Raw genomic sequence first — 23,640 nt, 5'->3', positions numbered from 1 at the left:
AGTCTGGCATCAAGTTTGAATGATAACTATTACTTTCTTCACACAGATTTTCAAAGCTTGAGAGACCAGTTTTCAAAAGCTCTCTAGCAAAGCTATTATGTTACCAGTATTACTCCATCAGAAGAAACTGTTAAAGGATCATCAGAAATACTGAGGGTGAGTCCTGGTTTTCCAGCATCTTCTCAGGATTTGGCTTCAAAAATGAAAGTCAGCTTTTCTGACAGTAATCTCTCATAATTACAACTGAAAATGACGCAATTGGCAAATTCTCAACAGCCTTGGAAATTGGACCTAATACATTCAAAGGCATAAGCCTTTAAAATATTTCACACTTAGACACTTTTTGCCAGTATTCTCAATTAGAACTCATGTTTTTGTTCTTCAAGAAAAAACCCACATGCTCTTTCTTTCATTGTTTATACAGTTTTGTATCTGTTACTGCTTTGAATTTTCTGTTTTAAATACTCCCAGAAGGAGTTTGTCACTGCAGATACCCTAGACTCTACCAACTGATTGGCTTTCCATGCAGCTCAGCCGTTTCCCTCCATTGCAGGTATCAGATGCCCTAGCTTACTTCACCGTCACTCCCTACTTGTGTTTTTTTCTTCTTTAGGCTTATTAAAAAAAAAGCTCTGTCCCAGAACTTAATTCTGTCATGAGAGTTTTATATGTTTAGCTCCCTGAAGTATCATGGTTCTCACATTTGGTCTAGGATATGTAGTAGCGGCACAAGTAAAATGTATGCCTATGGCTGGAAGGATAAAGAGTATTTACTATTAACAGACTCAAACCATTCATTTCCTTCCCTCTGTGAGTTTCCTTCTGGTATACTACAGCAAGTTCTGCTCCTAAACAATTCTTCTGAGTTTAATATATTACTAGTCACAAGATTATCCTGGCTTCATGCTAAGCCTTTACCTAGTAACAAAGCTTTTCTTGAAAAACTTTGAAATGTTTCTCACCCTAAGTATATCGTTTGGTTTCTGCCACGCAGTCCTCTGCTAGTACTACACATATGTAATGTCTTTTCCAAATCACATTAGGTGGAAGCTTGGTTTGAGAATACACTGGAACATCCAGTAGCATTGACATTTCAGGTAGTGACTGTTAAAAATTCTTGGAAATATAGGAAGTATTTAAAGGCCAGGTGGTTCAGGAAGCTAACAGGAGATTAACTGTCACCAAAATGCCGGACAACAAAAAAGAGTGAGGAGGGTTATCTGCTGCAGCTCGCTTTTTGAAATGAGAAAACTGGAAACGACAAACATGAAGGGAACAGCATTTCTCAAAGAATTTTGAACTGCAGAGAGTTGTGAAGCACCTGCCTCTTCCCAAGGCAGGATAATACCTAGAAATACAGCCAGTAGGTGAGGGTACCAGACGGACACCTCACCTGAAACAACAAAATTGCCTTATTTAATTTCTGCCAACAGGCATAATAGGATGAAAGATCGTGAGCCCAAAGTAAAGCAAATCATTGTGTCACCAAAAAGACGGACTTCTTCCTCATGGACTGCTCTCCATGCAAAGCTGGACGGGTGCCCAGAGAAACAACAGCATGGCCAATGGATGCAGAGATGTTCATCCTTGTCAGCGTGGCAGTCTGTTCCCAGGACTACCAAGCAAAATGCAGCTGAATGATCGACTGAGAGCAAAATTTTAAGTATCAGCCTCAGCCTGGACAATTATACATTTAGTTGTAAAAAAAATCTAGAATTGCATGCTAAAAATCCTCAAGAGAGACCTGCAAAGAGACTACAATCCTCTAAGCAGTATTTTCTAGTTAAGTTTTAAAAAAATACAACATAACTTGGTGGTGACAAATAACCTGTGTGCAGGATCTAGGGCAGTTTTGTTGGGATCTCCAGCAACGCCATCACACCATCTCTCAGGGATTCTGTGGTTGGCACCGTATCAACAATATCAACCCTGCAGGTTGTGTAATGAGATAATGATGCAACCCTTAGGGATGAAGGTGGAGGTGCTGGTAGGATGACAAAGTCCCACCACCCACATACAGTAAGAAATAATTGAGATTAGGTGAGGCTGCAGTCGAACATGAAACATTAAAAATACTGTTTATTAATAATCACAGAAACAATTAAACTGAATATATATAAACTATTTAATTAACAGATTAGGAAGCCTGAAGTGACCTGTGTGATCTTCTAGTCTGACTTCCTGTATAATGGAGAAGATTTCCCTGAAATAGTTCCTGTCTGAACTAGATTTTATCATTTTAAGGGGGAAACATCCTATCTTGATATAAATATCAACAGAAAAGTTACCATAATTCTTGGTAACCCTCTCAATGGTTAATTATGGGTAACTATAAATTAAGATTGCAGGTCTTGGATCTTTGCCTGTTAGAGCAAAGCATGTATTTTTAAATGTGTATTTATGACATAAAAAGGTACATAAAGGGCCCCCATTAACTTTCTCTTTGATAAGCTAAATAGGTGGAACTCCTTAAGCCCCATATTAGGAGAGTAGCCTAATCCTTTAATCACGTCTCATGTCAATTCTATGAGATCCCTCTAATTTTTCATCACCCTTTTTGAATTTAGGGCACAAACCCCAAGTACAACATTCCAATTTGCCTTGCATCAGTGCCAGATGCAGAGGAAGTATAAACCTCTCTATTCTTTCTTAATATTTACTTGCTTGGGCAATCAAGAGTTATATTCCCTATTCTAGTCACCATGGCAGATAAGTAGCGATGGTGGTCTATCAGTCTCCAACTCCTTTTCAGTGACCCTGCTTCCCAGGAGAGCACTCCCTACAAGATTTGCTGGGCCCTTGTTTTTCTTTCTAGAATATATGTTATGTTTATTTATCCCTATAAGGCAAAAGTGCTTCCACACTAATTTTGTAGAAGAATACGGCACAAATGGACTTACCAGAGCCTACCCATGAAGTATTTGTGAGGAAGAAACTCGGGACAGGACAGGTCTCCTGAATCCCATCCTGGCACTAGTACTGCACATTTACATTTGAAGTTGAATTGCAGAGGCCATGACCAGATGCATCCCCAGCTGAGGGATACAATCCTGGCATCAGACTAAATGCTGTAATTTCTTTTCAGATGCATTTAAAACTCTCCTGGTGAAATAAAAGAATAGAGCTTGAACGATTTAGCACAACTCTCTCCTGACAAAGGTAACCATGTTGTACCTTCTCGTTCATAAATAATCCCACACCAATTTAGGAAATAAAATATTCTCCCAAGCAGGAGGAAAATATGATCAAATTGGAAATATAGACAAAGGAAAATATTATCTTAGCTAAGTCTTCCTTGTCATCTTGTACAGAAACTTCTACTGAAATGGTGCTTTTGATTCTGTCCTGTCTTTTACTGTAGGGAACAGAGAGAGTCTTTGGCATCAGTCTGTGTTGGGTAGAACATCAAACTTGCTGAACCACGCAGACCAAGTAAAAGAGCAACTGTAATATAATAAAAGGTCTAACTCAAGACCAGATTTATTTTTTTTTTAATTTCTTTGCTCAGTCAAACCCTGTGCACCAGACAGGATTGGCTGACAAGCTTCTACTGTAAAATGCTGTAAAAGAGGCTGAAATCTAGGCCAGAGCTAGGGATAGTTCTTGGGAAGCTCTCTGCGTTTCCTGGAGGGCAAGGTGTGGCTCTGTACGTGGGAGGTAAATGCCAGTGATTTTCTGTTACTAGTAATTAGGTGCAGCTTGAGTTTCATTAATAAAACCTACATATGCATACTGGAAAAAAGAGGTTATCTGACACTGGGATTATTATGTGTTGCCAGCTAAATGTCTTACAATGTTCATTACCTTTGTTATTTTGTGATTAGCACTTATAAACGTCCAAAAGCATGTTCATATTTTATCAACACATAAGAAAATAAGTTCTGCCACGGAGACTTTATAATATAAAAGAGAAGGAAATCTCCTGGTAAATCTCCAAATTATCCCACCAATCTGTCTAATATTTTGGAACTACTTCTTGCATCAGCATTTGTTCTTATTAGCTTTAGTCATTTTGCTTTTGATGTTGTTTATGTTCACTACCAAATACAGAAATATGGTTTCCAGAAAGTTATCCTGAGTTGAGCACCCAATATAGAAATATCAGTCTTAAAAGATTTGATAAACCAATAAAGAAAGGAAACAGAATTTTATCAGGGGAAAGGGGCTGGGTAGCCTAAAATAAGAGATACTGTAATTCTAGTGACTATTCATCAAAAATTAGCAATACAAACAGGAAAAAGCCCCTGTAATATAGCTAAAAATGTCTGCTAACTTAAATTATTTAAAAAATACATTCATTGCAGTCTCTAACCACAAATTATATGAATATTATGGCAGATATTCTAAAATTCCTATAAAACACTTTAAAGGGTCATTTTGCTCTATTTCGATGTTTCATAGCACCACAGGTTTTCAGGCCAGAAGACAGCACTGTGATTCTCCAGCCTGACCTTTTGCACAGTGCAGGTGACAATTAGATCAAGTGATGTCTATGTCATTTCTGTTGAAGCTAGAACACTTCCTTTGGAAAAAATCCACCTTCTTGATTTAAAGATTTCAGGTGACAAGGAATACTTCACAGGCCTATCTACCTAAATTTTTCCCAAGGCTTACTTAGTCTAAGGAGGTTTTTTGTTTGTTTTTTGTTTTGGTTTGGGTTTTTTTTAATCAAAAAGTGTCTCTTAGCTCAGCTTTCAAACACTATGTCTTTTAAAAGATTTGTCTGCTAAACTGAAGATTTCTATTACAATTATTCTCTTTACTTATGTAATTCTAGGTGACTTAGCTCTTATATGACTCATTGATGGGCTAAAGAGATTAAGCTTTTTAAGCCTCTTCTCTATGAAGGGTTTCTAGATCCCAAATCAACCCATATAGTCCTGCATAACCAGTTTCTCAATTTTTCTCTCGGTATCAGACCAAGACGGTGTGCTCCCACATTTATCCACAAGGATAGAATTTCTGCGTGCTCTTAATTGCTTTTCTGTATCACTACTTTTCATAATGCAGTCCTCCATCAGATAACTGATATACGTTTTTCTCTCCTAGAAATATTAGCCTGCACTTAACTATATTAAAATACACATTATTCAAGTTAGCTCATTTTACCAAAGATTCTGGTAACACTGTGGAATAAACCCTTATCATATATCACTTCACAACTTCTGTTTCTTATGCCAATATTATTTTACAAATTTGAAAGCTAACTAATAGGTATTACCGGCCATTTATAAATACTTCTGACTTATTAATAATGCCAAGAAGAAAACAGTCCTGACTATTTTTTTCCAATTTAAAATGTAAAGCATCTACTAAGAGCGAAAAAGTAAAATAGCCAGGCACTTAAATGTATTAAAATAGAAGAATGTTTAAGCCTCATACTTTGCTTAGTTGTTGATAACATGTGTTGATACCATGGAGTTAAGAGTGATCTGCAAAGGGAACAACAGTTTCACTTGAGGTATTTTACTCTGTAACAATATAGTTACATTATTTCTATAGTAACACCTACAAATTATGTTACAATAATTTTGGACTAGGAGAAAATTCTTAGATATCTGTGGGCAACCTGCAAGCAGAAAAAGAAACAGAATTATTTGCTATACCAAGTGCTATTTATTACAGAGAAATTATTCCACCACAGCACAAATATGCCTTAATATGAAAAAACAGGAAGTCAATAAATAAAATGAAAACACAAGGTAGCGTATTCTGAAAAATATCTGGCTGGAAATGAGTCATATTCTAATGCTGGATAAACTCTTTCTTCTTCAGTACGTGAAGGAATGTTTTATTAAGGTAGCCCAAGAGACATGTAATTGCCACGAGCACAAAGATACTAGCATTACTTCCTACAACGGGGACCACGCCCCCCAAGAAACACAAGTTTTTCTACATACCCACAAAGTTGATGAAATGTTGCCATTGACTATTTGCCCTCTTACAGGTCTATTCTTTAGAAAAGGATAGTAATCTCCAGAAGCAGCAAAACGAATTCAGCAAAATACCAGGTTGGAAACAGTAGATGCTGCTTCTGTACTTTGCCATGGGTAGCTATTGGATAAAACTTCTCAAGAAGTCTAAATGTATCAAATTAAAATTTTCTTGTTTATAGACGTTCTATGTGGGGAAGTGTTCCAGTTTTCTGCACTACTCACTTGAAGCTCCAGCAAACTCCTTTATCTTTTTTTTTTTTCCAGCTTACATACAATGAATGTATTATCTAGCAGTTTTAATCTACTAACTAACCAGAAGTGCTGACAGAATTGTAGGAAACCAAGCGCCCAGTGTTCATCAGGCTGATCAGCCCGGATTAGGATAATGGCCAGCTATGCTGTCTGGATAGGTCCTGTGGGAAGGAATTATTGTAATGTTGGTTATAACTACATGTTTACGATCATGTTGACATCCACACATAAAGCAGCTGTAAAGTCATTATTTTAAGCTCTAATGAACATTAAAACTGGACACTCACATGCACTAGACTATAGAATTTGCACAATTTTTAAATAATAGATTTGCAAGAATACCACATAAAATATCTTCTTTTTAAAATGCTCTCCTTTGCTGCATTTTTCCTTAGATTATTTAACTTTTGGTCTCTCAGGCTTTCAAGTGCTTGACTTCTTCTTTCTCACATGCACATACATACGTGTTCTGAGATGTTAGACACAGACCATTTAAATGCATCAGTAATCACTGCTCTTCGCACAGCACAGCAAGAAGGTTACACTAAGCTGAATAGCTACAACTTCAAGAAGGCCAGAATGGAAGAGCCAAGGAACTAGAGGTCTGTCAGCCTCACCTCTGTCCCCAGGATGATTGTGGAGCAAATACTCCTGGAAGACATTTCCAAGCACCTGGGGGACACAAAGGTGACTGAGAACAGCTGGTGTAATGTGGCTTTTCCAAGGCAAACCTTTGATGGGAAGACTGGCTCAGCAGAGGAGGAAGAGCAGTGCCCGCCATTTATCTTGACTTTAGGGAGGCCTTCAACATGGTCTCCCACACTGCCCTTACAGTCAAACTGGTGAAATATAGAGTGGAAAAACGTACCACAAGGTGGGTGGATAATCGGATGGGCTATGGGATACAATGGGTGTTGATCAGCAGTGCAAAGTCCACCAAAAAGGTGGCTGGTTACTCGTGGTGTTCCTCAGGAATCCATACAAGGGCCAAAGCTCCTCATGTCCTTATTAATGACCTAGACGAGGTAAGAGAGTGCACTTCCAGCAAGTTCTGGTGTGATACCTGTTGGGGGTGAGGATGTCAATACTATGGAAGAGCAAGCTGTTATTCAGAGGGACCTTTGCTATTTTTACCATTGTTTGCTTTCTTAAACTTTAGGACTTTTTACACAAAAGCCATAAAAAGCACGAAGATCGCAAAGAAACTCTCAAAAGCTAGGGCATTACAGAATGAAAACTGACTAAGACAATTTCATTTGGTCTCCATATTCACCGTAGTATAACAAACGTTAACTGTATTTCAGGGACAGACACTGAGTCTGCATTCCTTATTTGCTGGGTGCTGAACTTGAGATATCTGGAATCTGACATCTAGAATGATCCTGAGCATGGTTAATTGTGAACCTAATTGAACATAGTTGTGGTTTGAATGTATGGTGCTAAATATTCTCAAAATATCCAGCTTGGGTGTCTTACACTGGGCATTCTAAATTCATAGATACATTGGATAAACTTTGTTTTGGCAAACTTGTTTAATTTCCCCATCTGTATAATGGACATCATACCTTCTTTCCAATAAGCACCTTAATGTTTGCACACAGCTCAGATACTGTAAGGAAGAGTAACCCAAAAAAGCATATGAAAAAATTTAATTTTTGTGTTGAGTTATGGGATGAGGACAGGCATTGGGAGCACATAGTAAGATCTAGTGTTCATCCTGAAATGTTAAATAACACCCAACTTTATTGAGCATGATCCCCATTTTATCCATTAGAGAGACTGCCCTAGGTGATTGAAAATACTGAAATTAAAGACTGTAAACAAGATCCAGTAAGGAATGCAGGCCTGTAAGTCCCAAACAGATGATCTTGAAAGCTACCCACGCGGTTCCTGCATAGGCACCTTGTAATTTTACTTTGCTCCCCTATGTAATGCTCCCCTGGAGAAACAGCTCTGGGTATGCACAGTCTGGAAAGAGCTAAGCAGTTCAGCATTTATTTTGCTCTTACGCCTAGCTGGATGAACAAGAGGCTTTTCTACAGCAGAGAGCCCAGATGGCTTAGTACAATAACACATAACAAGCATCACAGGCCTAGGCTCTCTACAAAATACAATGCAGGCTTTCTCTCAAAAAGCGATCATATAGATGTCCGTCTTTCATATGACAGTGTATTGTGGTGGGCCTGTGTTCCCCTCTTTCCTCAGTTAGAGAGATGTGGGCTCAAATGCAAATTTCCCTGCCACACGGAGCATCTCCCACCTCTCTGAATATTCCACCCTGGTGAGACCACATTACCCTTTCTTCACTGTGCAAAAAGCCCAACAGAGCATCAGGCCAGGAAAATAAAAGGAACCAGACCCTCTAGCCCAGTGATGAGGGCACACACCTAGAGACTGAACCTGGTTACAGTCCATTCTCTACAGCTTGTTTCTACTTTTCTGTGTAACTTTCAAAAGTAAACTACAGGGAGAATATTGAAACCTGGCCAGGAATCCAATATTCCTTCCTTTCAGGAAGAGCACCCCAGTCACTAGCTATTTAGTCCAACATTTTCTATATCTTATTCTGCATGCAGCAATCGCTTCAGTTGGAAGAATGAAGAAAGCTCTCACCTCTGAAAAGCCTGCAGGCTTGTGGTTTGATTGTTCCATTTAAAGGAAAGATGTTATTCTCAATCTCCAGAGGCTGGAAATTCCTGTCTTCTGTATCAAACGTGAACACTTTAACGTTTGAACTATTGGTTAAGGAAAGCTACTATCACTAACTTTGCTACACAGTCAGTACTGTTCAATAGTCCCTGAGAATGCGTACCAGAGAGAAGCTGCAAGCAACAGTGTGAAGAATGTTTATTTTGAGGGGCCTGGTAAGGCTCAGATGTGATCGGACCTGTACTAACTGCTCTGCACCCTCAAGGCTGAGGTGCTCACAGGCATAAAAAATCCCAGACCTTTGGGGTACAACTTCATTGCTCACACAGCACCATGAAGGGATGGGAGAACTAGCTTTGAATGCAAGAATAAGAAGAGTACACTTGTTTTAGCTCAGCAATCTGCTCCTGGCAGTTAGCCCTCCTGGGCAGCTGAACAAAGGGTGCCTGCTGCAATACCACGCAACCACACCGCAAGGCCCCAACTTGTATTTCTGCTATACATTGCCTTGTGCTGTTTAAATGTATGAGCCTCTTTGACTTAGCTTGACTACCAGTACATAGCACTAACTTCTACAGTTTAGATACATTCACCATCAACAGAAAGTTCAGAAGGCTTAGGGATCCTGCGGAAGGTTTTGAGGGCCGTAAATGTGGACCTCAGCAAAGCTAGTCCTTGAGGGAACCTTCAGCCACCCGACTTCTTACTCATGTTTTGTTGTGACCTCACGTTCCTTGTCTTTCCCCTCTCCTCACCAGTTTTAGATCCATGACAATACTGTTTCCAACTGTATAATTTGGGGGATTAGAGGATTAGGATTTAGAGGAAAGATTAGAGGAAAATCAGTCACTTGTCCCTTGTCCTCTGCTCTACTAACACACCAAGAATCCTTAGAACTCAGGTATTACTTTACAGAAAGTGTGCTTGTGAATCTTGTGATCTTCAAGTTACTATTACCAATTGGTGATTATCTGTTTTAACAACAACCACAAAGAATTCTGGCTCACTGATTCCCAGGGGAATTGCTTTGCCCATATTAACAAGGCAATGTAACTACAGTCAACATGAATCCATTTAAAACACATATACAACAGCTTTTATTTTTCAAGTAAAAAACAGTATTTTGCAGGAAGAAAGAAAGAAGAGTGTAGGGCCCATCTCTCTTCCAACACAGACAATGTTTCTTTTGGTTTGGAGCACTGCATTTTCTGGGACATTTTGCTCAGTACAATGAATCTTGAAAACAAGTAATACACCGTGTCTACCTTCACGTCCTGAAGGTTCGCTCTGGGCTGGCCACTAAATCCCAAAGCAGGACACTTTAGGTAATGAAATTAAGAAAAACAAAACAAGAAAATAGCAAAATGTTAGTTATTACATTTTAAAAAGAAAAAACACACAGTTCTCTAGTTCTTGAATCCAGAGGCACCTTACCCTCTTTTCTAATCTCCTACCATAAATATTTTCTAACTTAATTTCCTTTCCCCAGCTGAATTTTTGTCCTTTCTACTTCATCCTATGATATTTTCCAATTGTTTAAAATGACAGAAGAGCAAAAGACTCCAGCCTTCTATCAATACAACTCAGAATGACACTTCCACTACTGCCTCTGGGTCAGTGGTAATTTACAGAAAGGTTTCCTCCAAAATTCCTTAGTGCTGACGTGGAATAAATGTCTTAATTCATCACTCTCCACTGGAGAACTTTCTTGTTGGTTTACACAAATCAAAGCTACTAGTGTTTTCTCTTTGGTTTTTGTTTGTTTGTTTTGTTTTGTTGTTTTGTTGGGTTTTCTTAACCAAGCAGCTTCCTCCAAAAGATGGTTTCCTGGCAATGCTACATTAGTTGTAAAGAAAAAAAAGAGTATCCTGGTTAAAATGTTATTTGCACAGAACAGAGTTCATGGTTGAAATAAGCAAAAGACCCTGGAACCTTCTCTGTGAAGAAATGAAACTTCTGTTTCATTTGCATGTCTTTATTAGTTGGGCCTTCTATTGAAGTTATAATTGTACCTTGTTAGTGATCTTATTTTTACCAAGTCCACAATGTGTTTCTGGTGTCTTTTTATTGCCTCTCCCCCGCCCTAGGAAGTTCTTGCATTATTGTGTATCATTATTTTGTTCCTGTGAGTCCTTGTAAGAAAAGTCTTTGAATATTAGGAGGTTGTCTTCCCTCTTGCTGGGAGGGAGAAAGATAATGGGGTTTTTTCCACATGTAAGCACTCAGTGAGGTTCACACAATTATGCTGTGCATCAGTTTGCAATACTCCAAATAAAAACACTACTGCAAACTGGAACTACAAATAACTTAGGACTCCCTATTAGCTCTGCTAACAGCCGTGATGAAAATCTCTGTGAATGAATTTTAGAGATACCCTTGCAATTGCTCATATTTGAATCAGCTAGTAAGAGAAAGTTACAGGAAGTCCTTGGTTAACATATTCTCCACTAAATCCCCCAAATCTTAATTACCATGGAAACTGCTTATCCTTAAGGCACTAAGGATAGCTGAAATATTTTCTTGTGACAAAAATGGGAGTGAGGCCAGAAAAATATGGGATTGCGCATAATGAGGCCTTTGATCTTTCACTTGCATCTGTGTCAAGCAGAAATAACCTCAGTGAAGCAAGTGGAGTTACAGAGTTAAATTCATTTATAGGACAGAAGCAGGTTTGAAGCGTTGCCTAGTTCAAGTTGTTCCTAGATTTTTTTCCATTATCTTCATGCATTTATGTTAATGGATTTCTTTTTCACTTTTCTAGGAAGAGAAACTTAGTAACGCGTAAGAGTATTTGTATATAAAATTAGTAAACATATTCCAAGCTTTGGGACAATCCGTAGGACAAATGAAACTAATCAGTCCCACTGAGGCTCAGAATTTTGCAGTCTGAGATTAAAAATGCCCCTAATTTAGGCCAGGCCCCCCAAAATCCTGAAGTATTCAATATCTATAAAAGAGCATATTCTTCCCTGTGCAGCAAAGCTTGCACACGTCTAAGCCAGAAAATCAGCTCAGAGAAACCCTAATTTCTAGCTTTACATGAATTAAATCGCTAATTATTGTCGGGGTTCTTGTTTCATCGTAACGTTAAGTTTCAAGAGGTTTTAACAGAATAAAAAACAATTTTCAGGAACATTACCATCACAGAAAACTAAAGTTCCTTTGAAGCAGATGCTCCCGAGTTAACTCAATGTGAGCAAATGCCTGAATGTGAAAGGCACACACATGGAGAAACACTACTGGGTCATGATGTTACTGCCATGTATGTAAATCCATTGGCGTGTCGTGTTTCTTCAAAGCTTCCCATTTTAATATTGTTAAGCCTGATTATAAATTACGCCACAGTAGTAATTTGTATTAAATGCTCTCATCTTATCTCAAGGATCGCTGCCTGCTGAGCTATTAGCTCAGCCATTCCGCAGGTACCTGCACAGAGGCGGCTCGGTCAAGCGCACTGCCCGCGCACTGTCAGGGCCTAGAGAGGCTGCCGACGCCCTCCTCCGCCGCACAGCCCCGCGGCCAGAGCTCCCGGAGAGGGACCAGGCTGGGCGACCACCGTCGCTACAGCCCAGCCACGTCTCCTCGGCGCACCGGCACTTGCTTTGAAACCCGCGGCTTCACCCTCACGGCAGCCACTCCGAACGCCGGACCCGCCGGCGTCCCCTCAGCAGGCGGCGGTTGGGGCAGCGCAAGGCCGCGCCCCTCACAGCCGCCCTGCGCGCGCCGAGCCCAAGCGCCGCTCGGCCGTCTCCCCCTCCGCGCATGCGCGGCGGCCGCCCCGCCTTCCGGCCGCGCTCTCCCGGCGGGCGGGGGGCAGAGGTCAAAGGTGAGGGGTCAGTTCCTGTCCGGTGGTGGCGGCAGCATGGCGGGTGACGGCAGCGGCCCGGTGGGCGCTGCGGCGGAGGATGGGGGGCTGCCGGCTCCGGAGCGGGTTCTCTTCCCCCCCACCTTCAGCGTGTCCGAGATCAAGAACAAGCAGCGGCGGCACTTCATGTTCCTTCGCTGGAAGCAGCAGCAGAGGAAGGTGGGGGAGGGCCCGGCGCGGCGGCCGTTATCGGAGGGAGGGCGGGGGAGGCCCCAGCCGGGCGGCGGGTCTGGCTAACGGATCCCTCTCCTTCTTCCGCTAGGAGAAGCTCGCCGCCAAAAAGAAGCGGAGAAAGGAGCGAGAAGCCCTCGGAGACAAGGTAAGGGCTCCGGCTGCAGCGTGCCGCGGCCCGCTGTCGTGGCTAGGCCGACGGTGCTCTGCCGCGAACCGGGAAGAGCTCGCCTCGGTGATAGCTCTTCAGCTCTGCCTTGAGCTGGGGCTTCTACAGTTTCGTGAGAGGAACGGTTTCTCCACAGGCTTCAGTGGAGCGGTGATCTCGGTGCTCAGTGGCCATGGTAGCCTTCAGGGACACTGGCTGTGTTGGGTAGCAGAGGTATCGAACAGCCGAGCTTAGAAACGTTGGTGCTGTGTTAAATGACGCTGTAATCGGGCAGGGTGAGTTTTGTGCTAATAATGGCATAAAAGCAGGCCTTTCCTGAAAAGTCTTCCCTGTCCGATGTAATTGCTATGGCATTGTCTTGATGTTGTTAGGAATTATATAGAAATTACTTTATTAGAGTATAAATTAAAACAGTCAGATCTGACCAAGCCCTTCCCAGACCAGTTTTCTGCTTTTTTTCAATCCTAGCCACAAACAAATGTTTGTGCTTCTTTTCTTGAACTACTTCAGAAACATGTTGACAGTTGAAGACAGTCAGTTATGAATTCCTGTATTGCCATAATCGTACTAGAGTAGTGTAAGTAAACAGGGTAAACATTATATGCTATTAGTCATTAAATTGTAGACGTCAAGGCTAAAATAATTTGCTGTTGAAAGTAGAGCTTATTTCTTCCCTGTAAGGGAAGAGAATTGGATAGAATGTTCCCCTCCTTTTTTTTATTTTTTGGTTTGTTTTGTAACTCAGTTTCTTAATTAGACCGCAATTAAGCGGTGTCACTGTTCTAGTGATGCTTCTCCTCTGTGTGATGCTCTGTGGTGTCCTGATACTCATGCATGTTTTTAATCAGGGCTATGTTGTAACTTCTTTTCTAAAAGCTGGCATAAAATAAATAGTACTTCAAATTATGTGTAGAAATATACACAATATTGTGGTAGTATGAATGTGTTTTTTGCAATATGCTTAAAAATTACATGAATGTGTTGTTAATAAGCTTATTTATTTCAGGCACCTCCAAAAGCCGTACCAAAGACTATTGAAAATCAGAGAGTGTATGACGAAACAACTGTAGATCCCAATGATGAAGAGGTGACTGCTTAATTTCTGCATGTGCTATTAAGTTAACCATTTCTTTCCAAGAAGGGACATAAAATGGATTAATGAAACTTAACATGCAACACTCTCCTGTTAAGGTGTTGATGAATTACTTCTTACATGTGGTGGGTTCACGAAGAGGTGATGTCATTCTTTCACTGTCTTTGACTTTTGTATTACTGCCATTGATAGCAAAACCTGTCAATCAATGTTCATCACACTAGATTCTTAAAAATGTAAAAATCCACATGCCTTGTGATCATTAATTATAGGATAGATCTTCTGAATTGAAATTTTTCCTGCAAATTCAGTTTCATCAGAATTTAGATCAGATTGAACAATTGTTCTTCAATTATTTCATATATGGTGGGTTAACAAGACTTCTCTGTTCTTCCAGGTTGCTTTTGATGAAGCAACTGATGAATTTGCACCATACTTCAACAGACAGACAGTTCCCAAGATTCTTATTACAACATCAGATAGACCTCGTGGGGTATGTATGCTTTACTTGGAGAGTTCTGAGCAATCAGCTGGTTCTAAGATACTAAGGTTTTCATATGATGATTGGTAAATTAAAGATGAAAATAATAGCTCTTGCATTTTGCATTGTTTTTTTCTGCTGTTTTACTTAGTGACTATCAATAACCTTGTGTATGTATGCAATCTATTAGTTTCTCTAGCACTGTTTGTTTCCTTCATAAAAAAAAGAAAAGCAACTTCATGCATATGTTTTTGTGTGCAAATGATCTGCATTACCTAATTGGGGAGATTATTGATGTTTGTGAAAACCATAAAAGAAGGGGTTTTAAAAATAGGGAAAAGTATACCTTAAAAAAATTTATGTGGAAACTCAGACATTAGTACCTGAAGTAATAGTTGTATTTTGAAATGTTACAAACTTTTTGTAAACCAATGTCCTTAATAACGAGTCTGGGAGTTATGCTTTTGGAATTTTCCCGCTTTTCTATGATTGGAGTGGGGAGAATCCTTTTAACAAAAAAACAACAAAAAAAAAGTCCCTGGTGTGCCACTGTCTTTACTGGAAATAAAATCTTTTTCTGCTGACTGAATGAAGTAGCTTAATAGCTTCTCTTTAAATGTTTATAGAGATACTGGAAGTAATATATCAGGAAGGGCGGTTGGAGTGAGCAACCCTCCATTCCCCTAATACCTGAATTTGGCATTGTATTTAGCACATCGTAATTTAGTTCACCTGTTTTGCAGAGAACAGTGAGATTCTGTGAACAACTGTCTACTGTTATACCGAATTCGCATGTCTACTATCGAAGAGGACTGGCTTTGAAAAGAATTATTCCACAGTGTATTGCAAGGGACTTCACTGATTTAATTGTCATTAACGAAGATCGCAAAATACCAAGTATCCTTTTGTGTATTTATTAAAATAGATATACTAGCTCTGGGCCTATTAGGGAAAGAAAATAATTCTGTAGTGTGCATGAAAGAACTGCTTTATTCTGGATTTTTTCTCTTCACTGTGCAGCTTACAGTGTAACTACAGAGTTAAAAATCATTGTGCCAACTTGAACATCTGATGGCTAATGGAACTTGAAATTATTAAAGTATGTTGGCTTTTTTTTTTAGTTTGTAATGCATGAATAAACATTGTTATTATTTCAGTAAACTTAGCAGTTTGATTAGTTAACAAGTTTTTCTGACCAGGAAGTTCCATTTAGTTTTGCTGACTAGATAAAACATTACTAATTAATAAGTGAGAAAGTGATAGAAGATAACTCTGGTTAGCTATTGAAACAAAATTTAATGGACATACTTCAGAACACAAACTAGTTTATGAATGTACATTCGAAAATATAATGAAACCTTGTAAATCAGGAATAATTATGGATGTAATATTATAATGTAATATTGCATTTCACAGAAAATGTTCCTCTGTAAATTACATGTTTGAATTTTACCAGCCTTTTTTTTAACCCTGTGAACAGATGGTCTTGTTTTAAGTCATCTGCCTGATGGTCCAACTGCTCATTTTAGAATGAGTAGTGTCCGTTTGCGTAAAGAAATAAAGGTAAGGCTCCAACAAAATAAAAAAAAAACCCTGGTAGTCTGTTTAATAAATATATTAAGTCTACTTGAATTGTCAAAACTGCTTGCACTTTTGTATGATTCAGCTGATCTTGTAAAGGTGGTTTTCTTGTAAGCTAACTGGAGGCCAAGGACTAGTATATTCTACTTCCATAAGCAGCATATTTCAATTTTCATAGTTATTTGCTGAATTTCTTTTACCGTCTGCCGAGTATTTTTAGTCGGGCCAATAAAGAGCAGCCGAATTCTTACATCAATAGGGAATACCCAATGTACAGTATACACACAACAGGGTATATAAAAATCAGCAGTATAAAAGATTTCAATAGATGCATGTCTCGAATATGTCAGTATATGTCTTGAATAAAACCTAGTTATTCTTATAGCCCTGTCACCTCTTCTGTAGTAAGTATTGCTTACTTAGCCCTAAATAATTTGCAGCAAAATGTTGGGGTTTTTTCTCTTTTGAAGTAAGTAATTTTTGAACTTAATCTGTTTTTACTGAAGAAGAATCCCATATACTCTTAGTCCCATATACTCTTAGTTAGCATTAGTAGAGAGGACTCCTCTGATAGGTAGACTGCATTATTTGCTATAAGAGTTGCTGCCAGGAGTGAAAATTGGTACAAGAGAGAGGAAATGTGAAAGTATTTATTTGTGCTTTCTGTATGCAATTTATGTTGTTGAACCAAAGATCGTTATATTACCAGCTATATTACAGCTTAGGTTGGGTTTGAAAAAAGGATTGGGGCATGTTATCAGAAGTTGAAAGAAGTTGCCTTCCCCCTATTTTATTTTGAACCCTTCTTTGATAATACATTAAAATCACTTTGCATTCAATCTGTTCTTCACATTCTTATCTATTACTTTCATTTCAGCGAACAGGGAAAGAGCCCACAGAACACGTACCTGAAGTAATCCTGAATAATTTTACAACACGACTTGGACACTCTGTTGGTCGCATGTTTGCTTCTCTCTTCCCACATGATCCTCAGTTCATTGGAAGACAAGTAGCTACATTTCACAACCAGCGAGACTACATCTTTTTCAGATTCCACAGGTGACTTTTCCGCAAAATTCACGAATGAGAAACAATGCTCTTCTAACTTACTTACTAATTTTTATTTTAACTTCTTCCCCAAGATATATCTTCAAGAGTGAAAAGAAAGTGGGAATTCAAGAACTTGGGCCACGTTTTACATTAAAGCTGAGATCGCTTCAAAAAGGAACCTTTGATTCCAAATTTGGAGAATATGAATGGATTCATAAGGTATGTCTAAGTCATGATAATAGTCCTGCTTGGGAAGGGAGACTAAATCTGACATGAAATGTAACCACAAATCTTAGCCTAAAAAAGCCGTATAAATGCAGTTCTCAATACGGAAGTGTTTAACTGAAATATTTGGAGGTATATTTTGAGAAATATGCAAAGTAGAAGCATTCTGCTATACTGCAAGTCAAAAATAAAAACTGCAAGGATGATGAACATCAATATACTGCAACTACATATTTGCAGAATGTAACTTCTTTAACATGCACAGATATAAGCAAATGTGAAAAATGCTCCCCTGGTAAAAGCTATTATCGGAAGCCTAGTAAACTTGACTAGAGCTGTTTTTGTGCAGGGTGAGTGCAAGAATCATAATGTAAAAATTATTTAGCTATTTTACATGAATGTAACTTCTTAATAGTGAATAGGAAGTAGCACAGACCTCTGCACATCTTCAAGTGAAATGGAACTATTGCTCTCAGCAATGATAAGTTACTTTTCAGTCATTTTAACCATGGAATTGCAGTTGATTGGCAAAACTTAGAAGTGAGTATCCAAGCTATACCAGAAGGAAATTCTAATACTCCTGGTGTAGCCCATGAAATGGATAATCTTTGTTTTAAAGACACTTTGCCTACTGTCAGTAGACAGAGAAATGCTACATGTTCCTTAATTACAAATCGCTGATCTCTAATTCTTCTCCATTGTTAGTCTTGAAAAGCTGACTACACTGACTCAACTACACTGTAACTGTGACGTGTTTCACTGCCTACCCTACTCCAAACTGGAGTGGTCGTTCCTGTTTGTATCCTGTTGCATGAATTTGCTGGTTAATAACTTTTCTTTTAAATTTCAGCGCCGAGAAATGGACACGAGTAGAAGAAAATTTCACTTATAAGGGACAGCCATCTGCCAGTTGCTGGTGACCAGAAATGCAAAAACTGCTTTGAGCTATGGATTATCTCAGACTCCTAACTGATGATAATGATACTGAACAGTATCTGTCTGCATAAAGACAAACTGTGAATGTTAAAACTTCCTACTGGAGCGGATCAAGTAGGATGCATCTTTCTTCTCATGTTTGTCACTAAATCCAACATGACGAGGACAGTGAATCTTTTTCCAGTTTAGCAGGAAAAACTATGGCAATGTCAGAGCAGCCTGTAATTTATCTGTCACTGAAGATTTGCCACGACTACTGCTGTCCTGACAAATTATACTTTGCAACATCAAAGACAGTAAATACTTTGGTTAAAGATATTCTAAAATAAAGTATTTTTAGTTATACAACTTCTTTTTTGTTAAGCAGCTAAACCCAGACGTATTCCATTAATCAGGTAAGAGATAAATATGTTAAACCTCTTTCTAACTTCAAGTGTGCTGTTTCCTGACAGTATGGTGGTAGTTTTCCCAAAAATGGTCTCTTATCTAGAGAACACTGAGAAGGCTGTGTGCAATCCAGGAAACCTGTGGTATTTTCTTTCATTAGTATCTTGCATAAAATAGCTTGTTGAAGTTACCTGTAGGAGTCAAGCATATTATTCCTGTATCTCTTCTGGAAATTCACATTTAGAAGAGGTATATACTCAAAGCAGTTGATATTCTTGTATATAAAAAGAAATAAACACCAATGGGAAAGAATTCATAAGGCCAGCTTACAGCAATCTCGTCTAAAAATGATGCTCAGTTGAACATGTGAGGTCTCCGAGCAGGGTTTTCCCCATCAAAATCTTAAAACTGCATCTTCAGCCTCATAGCTGTCCTCAAGTTGGTGAATAAACTGCTGTTCTGCCTTACGTTTGCATATTCACTGGCAGCTAAAAAATTATGTTTTCTTTGAATTACTTTCTTTTCATACGCAGCTATAAGTGGTTTTGCGTATTTACTTAAAGAGTAAGATGGCTCATAAGGGAAGTAATCTACTGGGATAGAATTACTCTTTAAGATAAAGAATAATTAAGTTACTTTGCCTTTTTTTAATGTCTATGATATGGGAAAACCGTATAGTTGAATTAGAAACTAACAGCCAAAACTTTTTTTTTTGTTCTATTTCTGTTATGCTTCTAAGTATGGTACTGATGAAGCCTCGTTTTTCTGTAAGACTATCAACCCCAGGCAAACTTGCTGCAGCACGGAATAGTTAAAGATACTCCTGTATCTGCTCTCCAGCTGCTGCAGAGTGATGCAGTAACTGGTGAGGTGTCAACACATCCAGAAGCTAATCAACAGTAATTCCAAGACCAGACTAAGTCAAGACACTTTTATTTTTTGCTTGGCATATAAAACTGATTCCCTTATGAAACAGAAGTATCGTAACTAGCATACAGTTCATTTGGAGAGGTAGATGGTAAGAGGTTTGACAACAGTAGCAACTTTACAGTTAGATTTGGCACGTTAAAGCTAAGCTTCTGTACAGACTTCAAACCAGGCCACTCCTTGAGGCACTTTGCCCCTACACACATCAGCAGCTAGGAAAAGATGCTAAAAGATCTGAAAAACAACAATAAAAAAAAATGCAGTTAGAAAAGTATCAATGCTAAATGAAGCAACTCTGTCTAAGAACATGTACCTTCAGTTTATGCCATGGACAACTATGTAGGAAAAAAATAAAATCCTCTTTTTCCATAGCTGTTTTATAAACTATTAGTTTATTTTATAAATGTTTAAAACAGTGAAGCTATCCCCAAAGGTACAAGATAATCAAAGCTGTTACAAATGACCTGAAGCTTAGTGTCTGCTGGAAGCCAAATTGCTAAGTGGAAGGACAGAAAATGTTGCTCCCGGTCACTTGATGCTTAAGAAATACCAGACATCTACTTTGCCTTTCTTTACCAACTTTGCCATCTACTTTGCAGGGGCAGTCTGCCTAACTGGCAGATGGCACTTCCTCTTCACACCACAGAGGTGGTGCTGACTGGGCAAACATGAACTATTGGCTCATCGTGTAAACACCAACATTACAACTAAGAAATTGCCTAGTTTGAGGAAGTGCTTACAAGAGTTACAGTGAAGGAAAGCCACTTTCCATATAGGTACTGTAACTAAAGCCACTGTTGTAATGACTTTTGCCTGTAACGTCAGGAGAAACAAGTGTTCTGTTCCAAAATCAGAAAGGGAAGATAAGGGCTGTAATTGAAAATATTAAGCCTTTAGTGCCCTGTGCATGCACATGTGTGTGTGAGACAGAGGAAATGTTATTTCCTGACATCCACACCCAGGGATTAGTAGACCTTGGCAGAGCTCAGTGGGGAACTGTATGTGTCACTGACTACTTGGCTTTTTATAGGTTATCGGTCTATAATGCTTACAGATGATCTGATTTCTTCCTTGAATTACTGCTTAAAGCTGAAGCTACAGTAGTGTGAACACAACTCAGTGTCCAAGAATAATATCTTTTAAATAAGAATAGTTGATAAAATTCACAACAGAAATAGGTTTAAAAGCTCCAAGAACTCTAAAGCACATCTCAGTTGCACTGCTGTAATTCATCGCGCAAAACAACGGGGGAAGTGTTTTTGTTTGTCAGATAGTGAAGCGTCAACCTCTGTATTGTTACTACCATGGTCTTTACTAACGTGAACCACCTTGTTTGGACACAAACTTTCTGTATGCTTTCTACAGTCAGCTTGAGGGGAGAACAATTTTAAAGAACGATTTTAACAACTCAGTCTGACTGCGGTCAACTTTCTATAAGGCTGCCTAAATAACACAACTTATATCTAGGAAACTGCAGTTCTTTAGGTGATGCTAAGTCAGATACAAACCCAGAATTCTTCAAGGTTGAAGACTCAATGTGAGATTTCTAAGGATTGTGAACTATGGTTAACTGCATATCAGGTGCTTTGAAATAACATATATGCTCTCACCCCAACAGATCCAAGTTGAAGGGTAAGGGGAAGAGCAATATGGCAAAATTATGCATTTACTTCGGGCAAAATATCAAATTATTGTGACTTTCAGAGTCTTGGTGAGACTTCTATGGATCTAAAACTCACCTTTCTAAATAGGTTAGTCTAAAATCAAATCACCAGAATTTTCAAGGAATGCCAGATTAGTAATCTTCATAGTGAAAGCAGTAGTGCTAACGAACCTATAAAAGTTTTGGAATGAAAATTCAAATGAGTATGCAACTCCCTCTAGTTATTTATACTGCTACCCATGTAGTAGCTTATGTGAGTGGAGTGATACAATTCTTGGACTACGTACTTCTGTCTTTTAGCTTGAAGGGCGTGTCATGTAGGGGACAGTGCCCTTCTTTGAGACCCCGCTAATCTATCTTTGGAAGTGCTGTTTAAAAGTTTAAGAACTAAAGTCTGTTTTATCTGCCACAGTCAGGACTCAGCATGTACTCTCAGGCAAGTAATCCAGTGTGAGGAAATGGAAGTAGTACCCTTACATGGAAGGAAGGTACAGCAGAATTACTGCACGGCCAGGTTAGTCCAAACAGCAGCTCAGCAGCAGCTGGCCTCACTAGTGCTTTGCTGCAGCAGCAGAAACTGGTGGTAGCTCTGCAACAGCTAAATACTACCGGTAATACTCATGAACAGCATGTGTCCGGTACAGAGCTACCACCAGAACGGGGAGGAGGGGCCCAAAACAGGGATCTATACCAACACCAGCTGCAGAAGTCAGATGTCTCTTCTGAATACTTTTAATACAGGCAGTCTCATTTAAAGTCAGCTATTTTTCATGACAGAAGAGTTTATGAACCGTAATTCAAGAACTTACCAGTGAAAGGATACCAAAGTAGTTCATGTAATTACAAAAATGAACAAACTTTCTGGGGTCTGAATGGATTTGTACTTGATGATACTCCTGTCAGTAGGGGATCATGTTGTGCATTCTGCAGGCAGAATTGCTTCAAGTCTGCTGCAGCCTGAGAAACCTAGTCATAATAAAAGCTGGTGTTAGAATTCACTGAACACTTTTTACTGAAGATACAGCTACATGAAAAAGCGTAAACAATACTGTTAAAATACTCTACAGTACAGTTTACCAGCTTACGTAGATTTTATACAGCAGTTTCATCATAATTTTTTTGGTTTCTTAAAGACAAGAAGTTGTCCAATATTAAGGTAAGAATTAATTCAGAGAGTTTTTGTGTTAAACTTCTAAGCATGAAGGGTGAAAAATGAGCAACATGTTGGAGATGGCTTTGTTGAATATATGAAGCTCCTTGTTCTAGCATAAGTTGTTTAAAAATACAGCTTGTAGCTAAGGTGTATTTTTTACACCTTTACACGTCTACTTGACTAAACTGGCATTTCATCTTCCCTTTGAAAGCCATCTTTATGGTGACACAGCCTATGGGTTTTGGTAGGCAGTACCTACCTAAAAACAGAATAGTGAAAAAATTCTTTGTCTTCCTTTTCTCTGCTGTAACTCTGAACTCATAAAAAAGAACGATCAAAGTTTCAGGAAGTTGCATCTTCACTGGTATCTTGTAATTGTGCCCAGAGTTTTCTCCGAGTTGCCAGGGCCCAGTCTCACCCCAAAAAAGCACAAGTTAAATGCACTCAGCACGTCTTGCAGTAAAGTCCCCGTTTTACCGAGCCCGGGCCGGGCCGGCCATGGCAACCTGTTGTAAACCCCGACTGGAGCCGCCCTTTCCGCCACAGTCGGATGGAAGAAGATGCTCCCCAGCATCAGGAAATGAAGGGGGAGAGCGGGAAGTTCCCTTCCCCCCGGGGGAGCGCTTCGGCCGCAGCGCGGCCCCCGGGGTCCCCGAGAGGCTGCAGGGAGCGAGAGGGCGCGGCGGGCCGGGCCCCGGGGAGCCGGCGGGGAAGGGACGCGGCCGCGGGGCCGGGCCGGGGAGGCCCGACGGAGCCCCGGGGCTAACGCCTGGGAGCGGGGCGCCGCCGCGCAGGAGGGTCGGTGGGGCGGGGCAGGCCGGAGCGGGCCCGGCCGCCTCCGAGGAGCGCCGCGGGGCGCGGCCCCCGGGGCGATGTAATGGCGGCGCGTCCGCCCCGTCCCGTCCCGGCTCCGCTTCTCACCTTGACGCGAGTCACGCTGGCCTCCAGGCGCAGCTGCTGCACCACCTTCTTCATGGCCGCCACGTTGGAGGAGCCCGACATGGTGGGAGCGGCGGCGGGCACGGCAGGCGGCGGCACACCCAGCCACAACTTCCCGGCGCTTCCCAAACTCTACCGGCGCCTGCGCAGCCGCCGCCGGGGC

At 40.0% G+C, this 23,640-nt stretch overlaps 2 protein-coding genes across 2 annotated transcripts; one reads left to right on the top strand and one right to left on the bottom strand.

Annotated features, from left to right (window-relative positions):
* Positions 1 to 12,647: 12,647 nt before the first annotated feature.
* Positions 12,648 to 19,572, top strand: RPF1 (ribosome production factor 1 homolog). The gene is made up of 9 exons (XM_074598663.1): positions 12,648 to 12,861; positions 12,965 to 13,021; positions 14,049 to 14,129; positions 14,533 to 14,628; positions 15,360 to 15,513; positions 16,097 to 16,179; positions 17,075 to 17,256; positions 17,340 to 17,466; positions 18,323 to 19,572. The coding sequence occupies exons 1-9, from the start codon at positions 12,700 to 12,702 to the stop codon at positions 18,362 to 18,364; spliced, it is 984 nt and encodes a 327-aa protein (XP_074454764.1). The 5' UTR covers positions 12,648 to 12,699; the 3' UTR covers positions 18,365 to 19,572.
* A 139-nt stretch (positions 19,573 to 19,711) lies between these two features.
* GNG5 (G protein subunit gamma 5) lies at positions 19,712 to 23,631 on the bottom strand. The gene is made up of 3 exons (XM_074598665.1): positions 23,460 to 23,631; positions 22,195 to 22,351; positions 19,712 to 19,956 (listed from the first exon to the last, which is right to left on the bottom strand). The coding sequence occupies exons 1-2, from the start codon at positions 23,538 to 23,540 to the stop codon at positions 22,226 to 22,228; spliced, it is 207 nt and encodes a 68-aa protein (XP_074454766.1). The 5' UTR covers positions 23,541 to 23,631; the 3' UTR covers positions 19,712 to 19,956; positions 22,195 to 22,225.
* Between the last annotated feature and the right edge of the window lie 9 nt (positions 23,632 to 23,640).

Source organism: Larus michahellis, chromosome 8 (assembly GCF_964199755.1).
Source record: "Larus michahellis chromosome 8, bLarMic1.1, whole genome shotgun sequence".
Taxonomy (NCBI): Eukaryota; Metazoa; Chordata; class Aves; order Charadriiformes; family Laridae; genus Larus; species Larus michahellis.
This window is presented reverse-complemented; position numbering and strand designations above follow the sequence as displayed.

Excerpts from the sequence above, each read along its gene's own strand:
- GNG5 (XM_074598665.1), bottom strand. The coding sequence starts at position 23,540 with ATGTCGGGCTCCTCCAACGTGGCGGCCATGAAGAAGGTGGTGCAGCAG. Across the intron at positions 22,352-23,459 it reads CCAGCGTGACTCGCGTCAAG|GTTTCTCAGGCTGCAGCAGA; the intron begins GTGAGAAGCGGA and ends TATTATGACTAG.
- RPF1 (XM_074598663.1), top strand. The coding sequence starts at position 12,700 with ATGGCGGGTGACGGCAGCGGCCCGGTGGGCGCTGCGGCGGAGGATGGG. Across the intron at positions 16,180-17,074 it reads GTTTGCGTAAAGAAATAAAG|CGAACAGGGAAAGAGCCCAC; the intron begins GTAAGGCTCCAA and ends CTTTCATTTCAG. Across the intron at positions 17,467-18,322 it reads AATATGAATGGATTCATAAG|CGCCGAGAAATGGACACGAG; the intron begins GTATGTCTAAGT and ends TTTAAATTTCAG.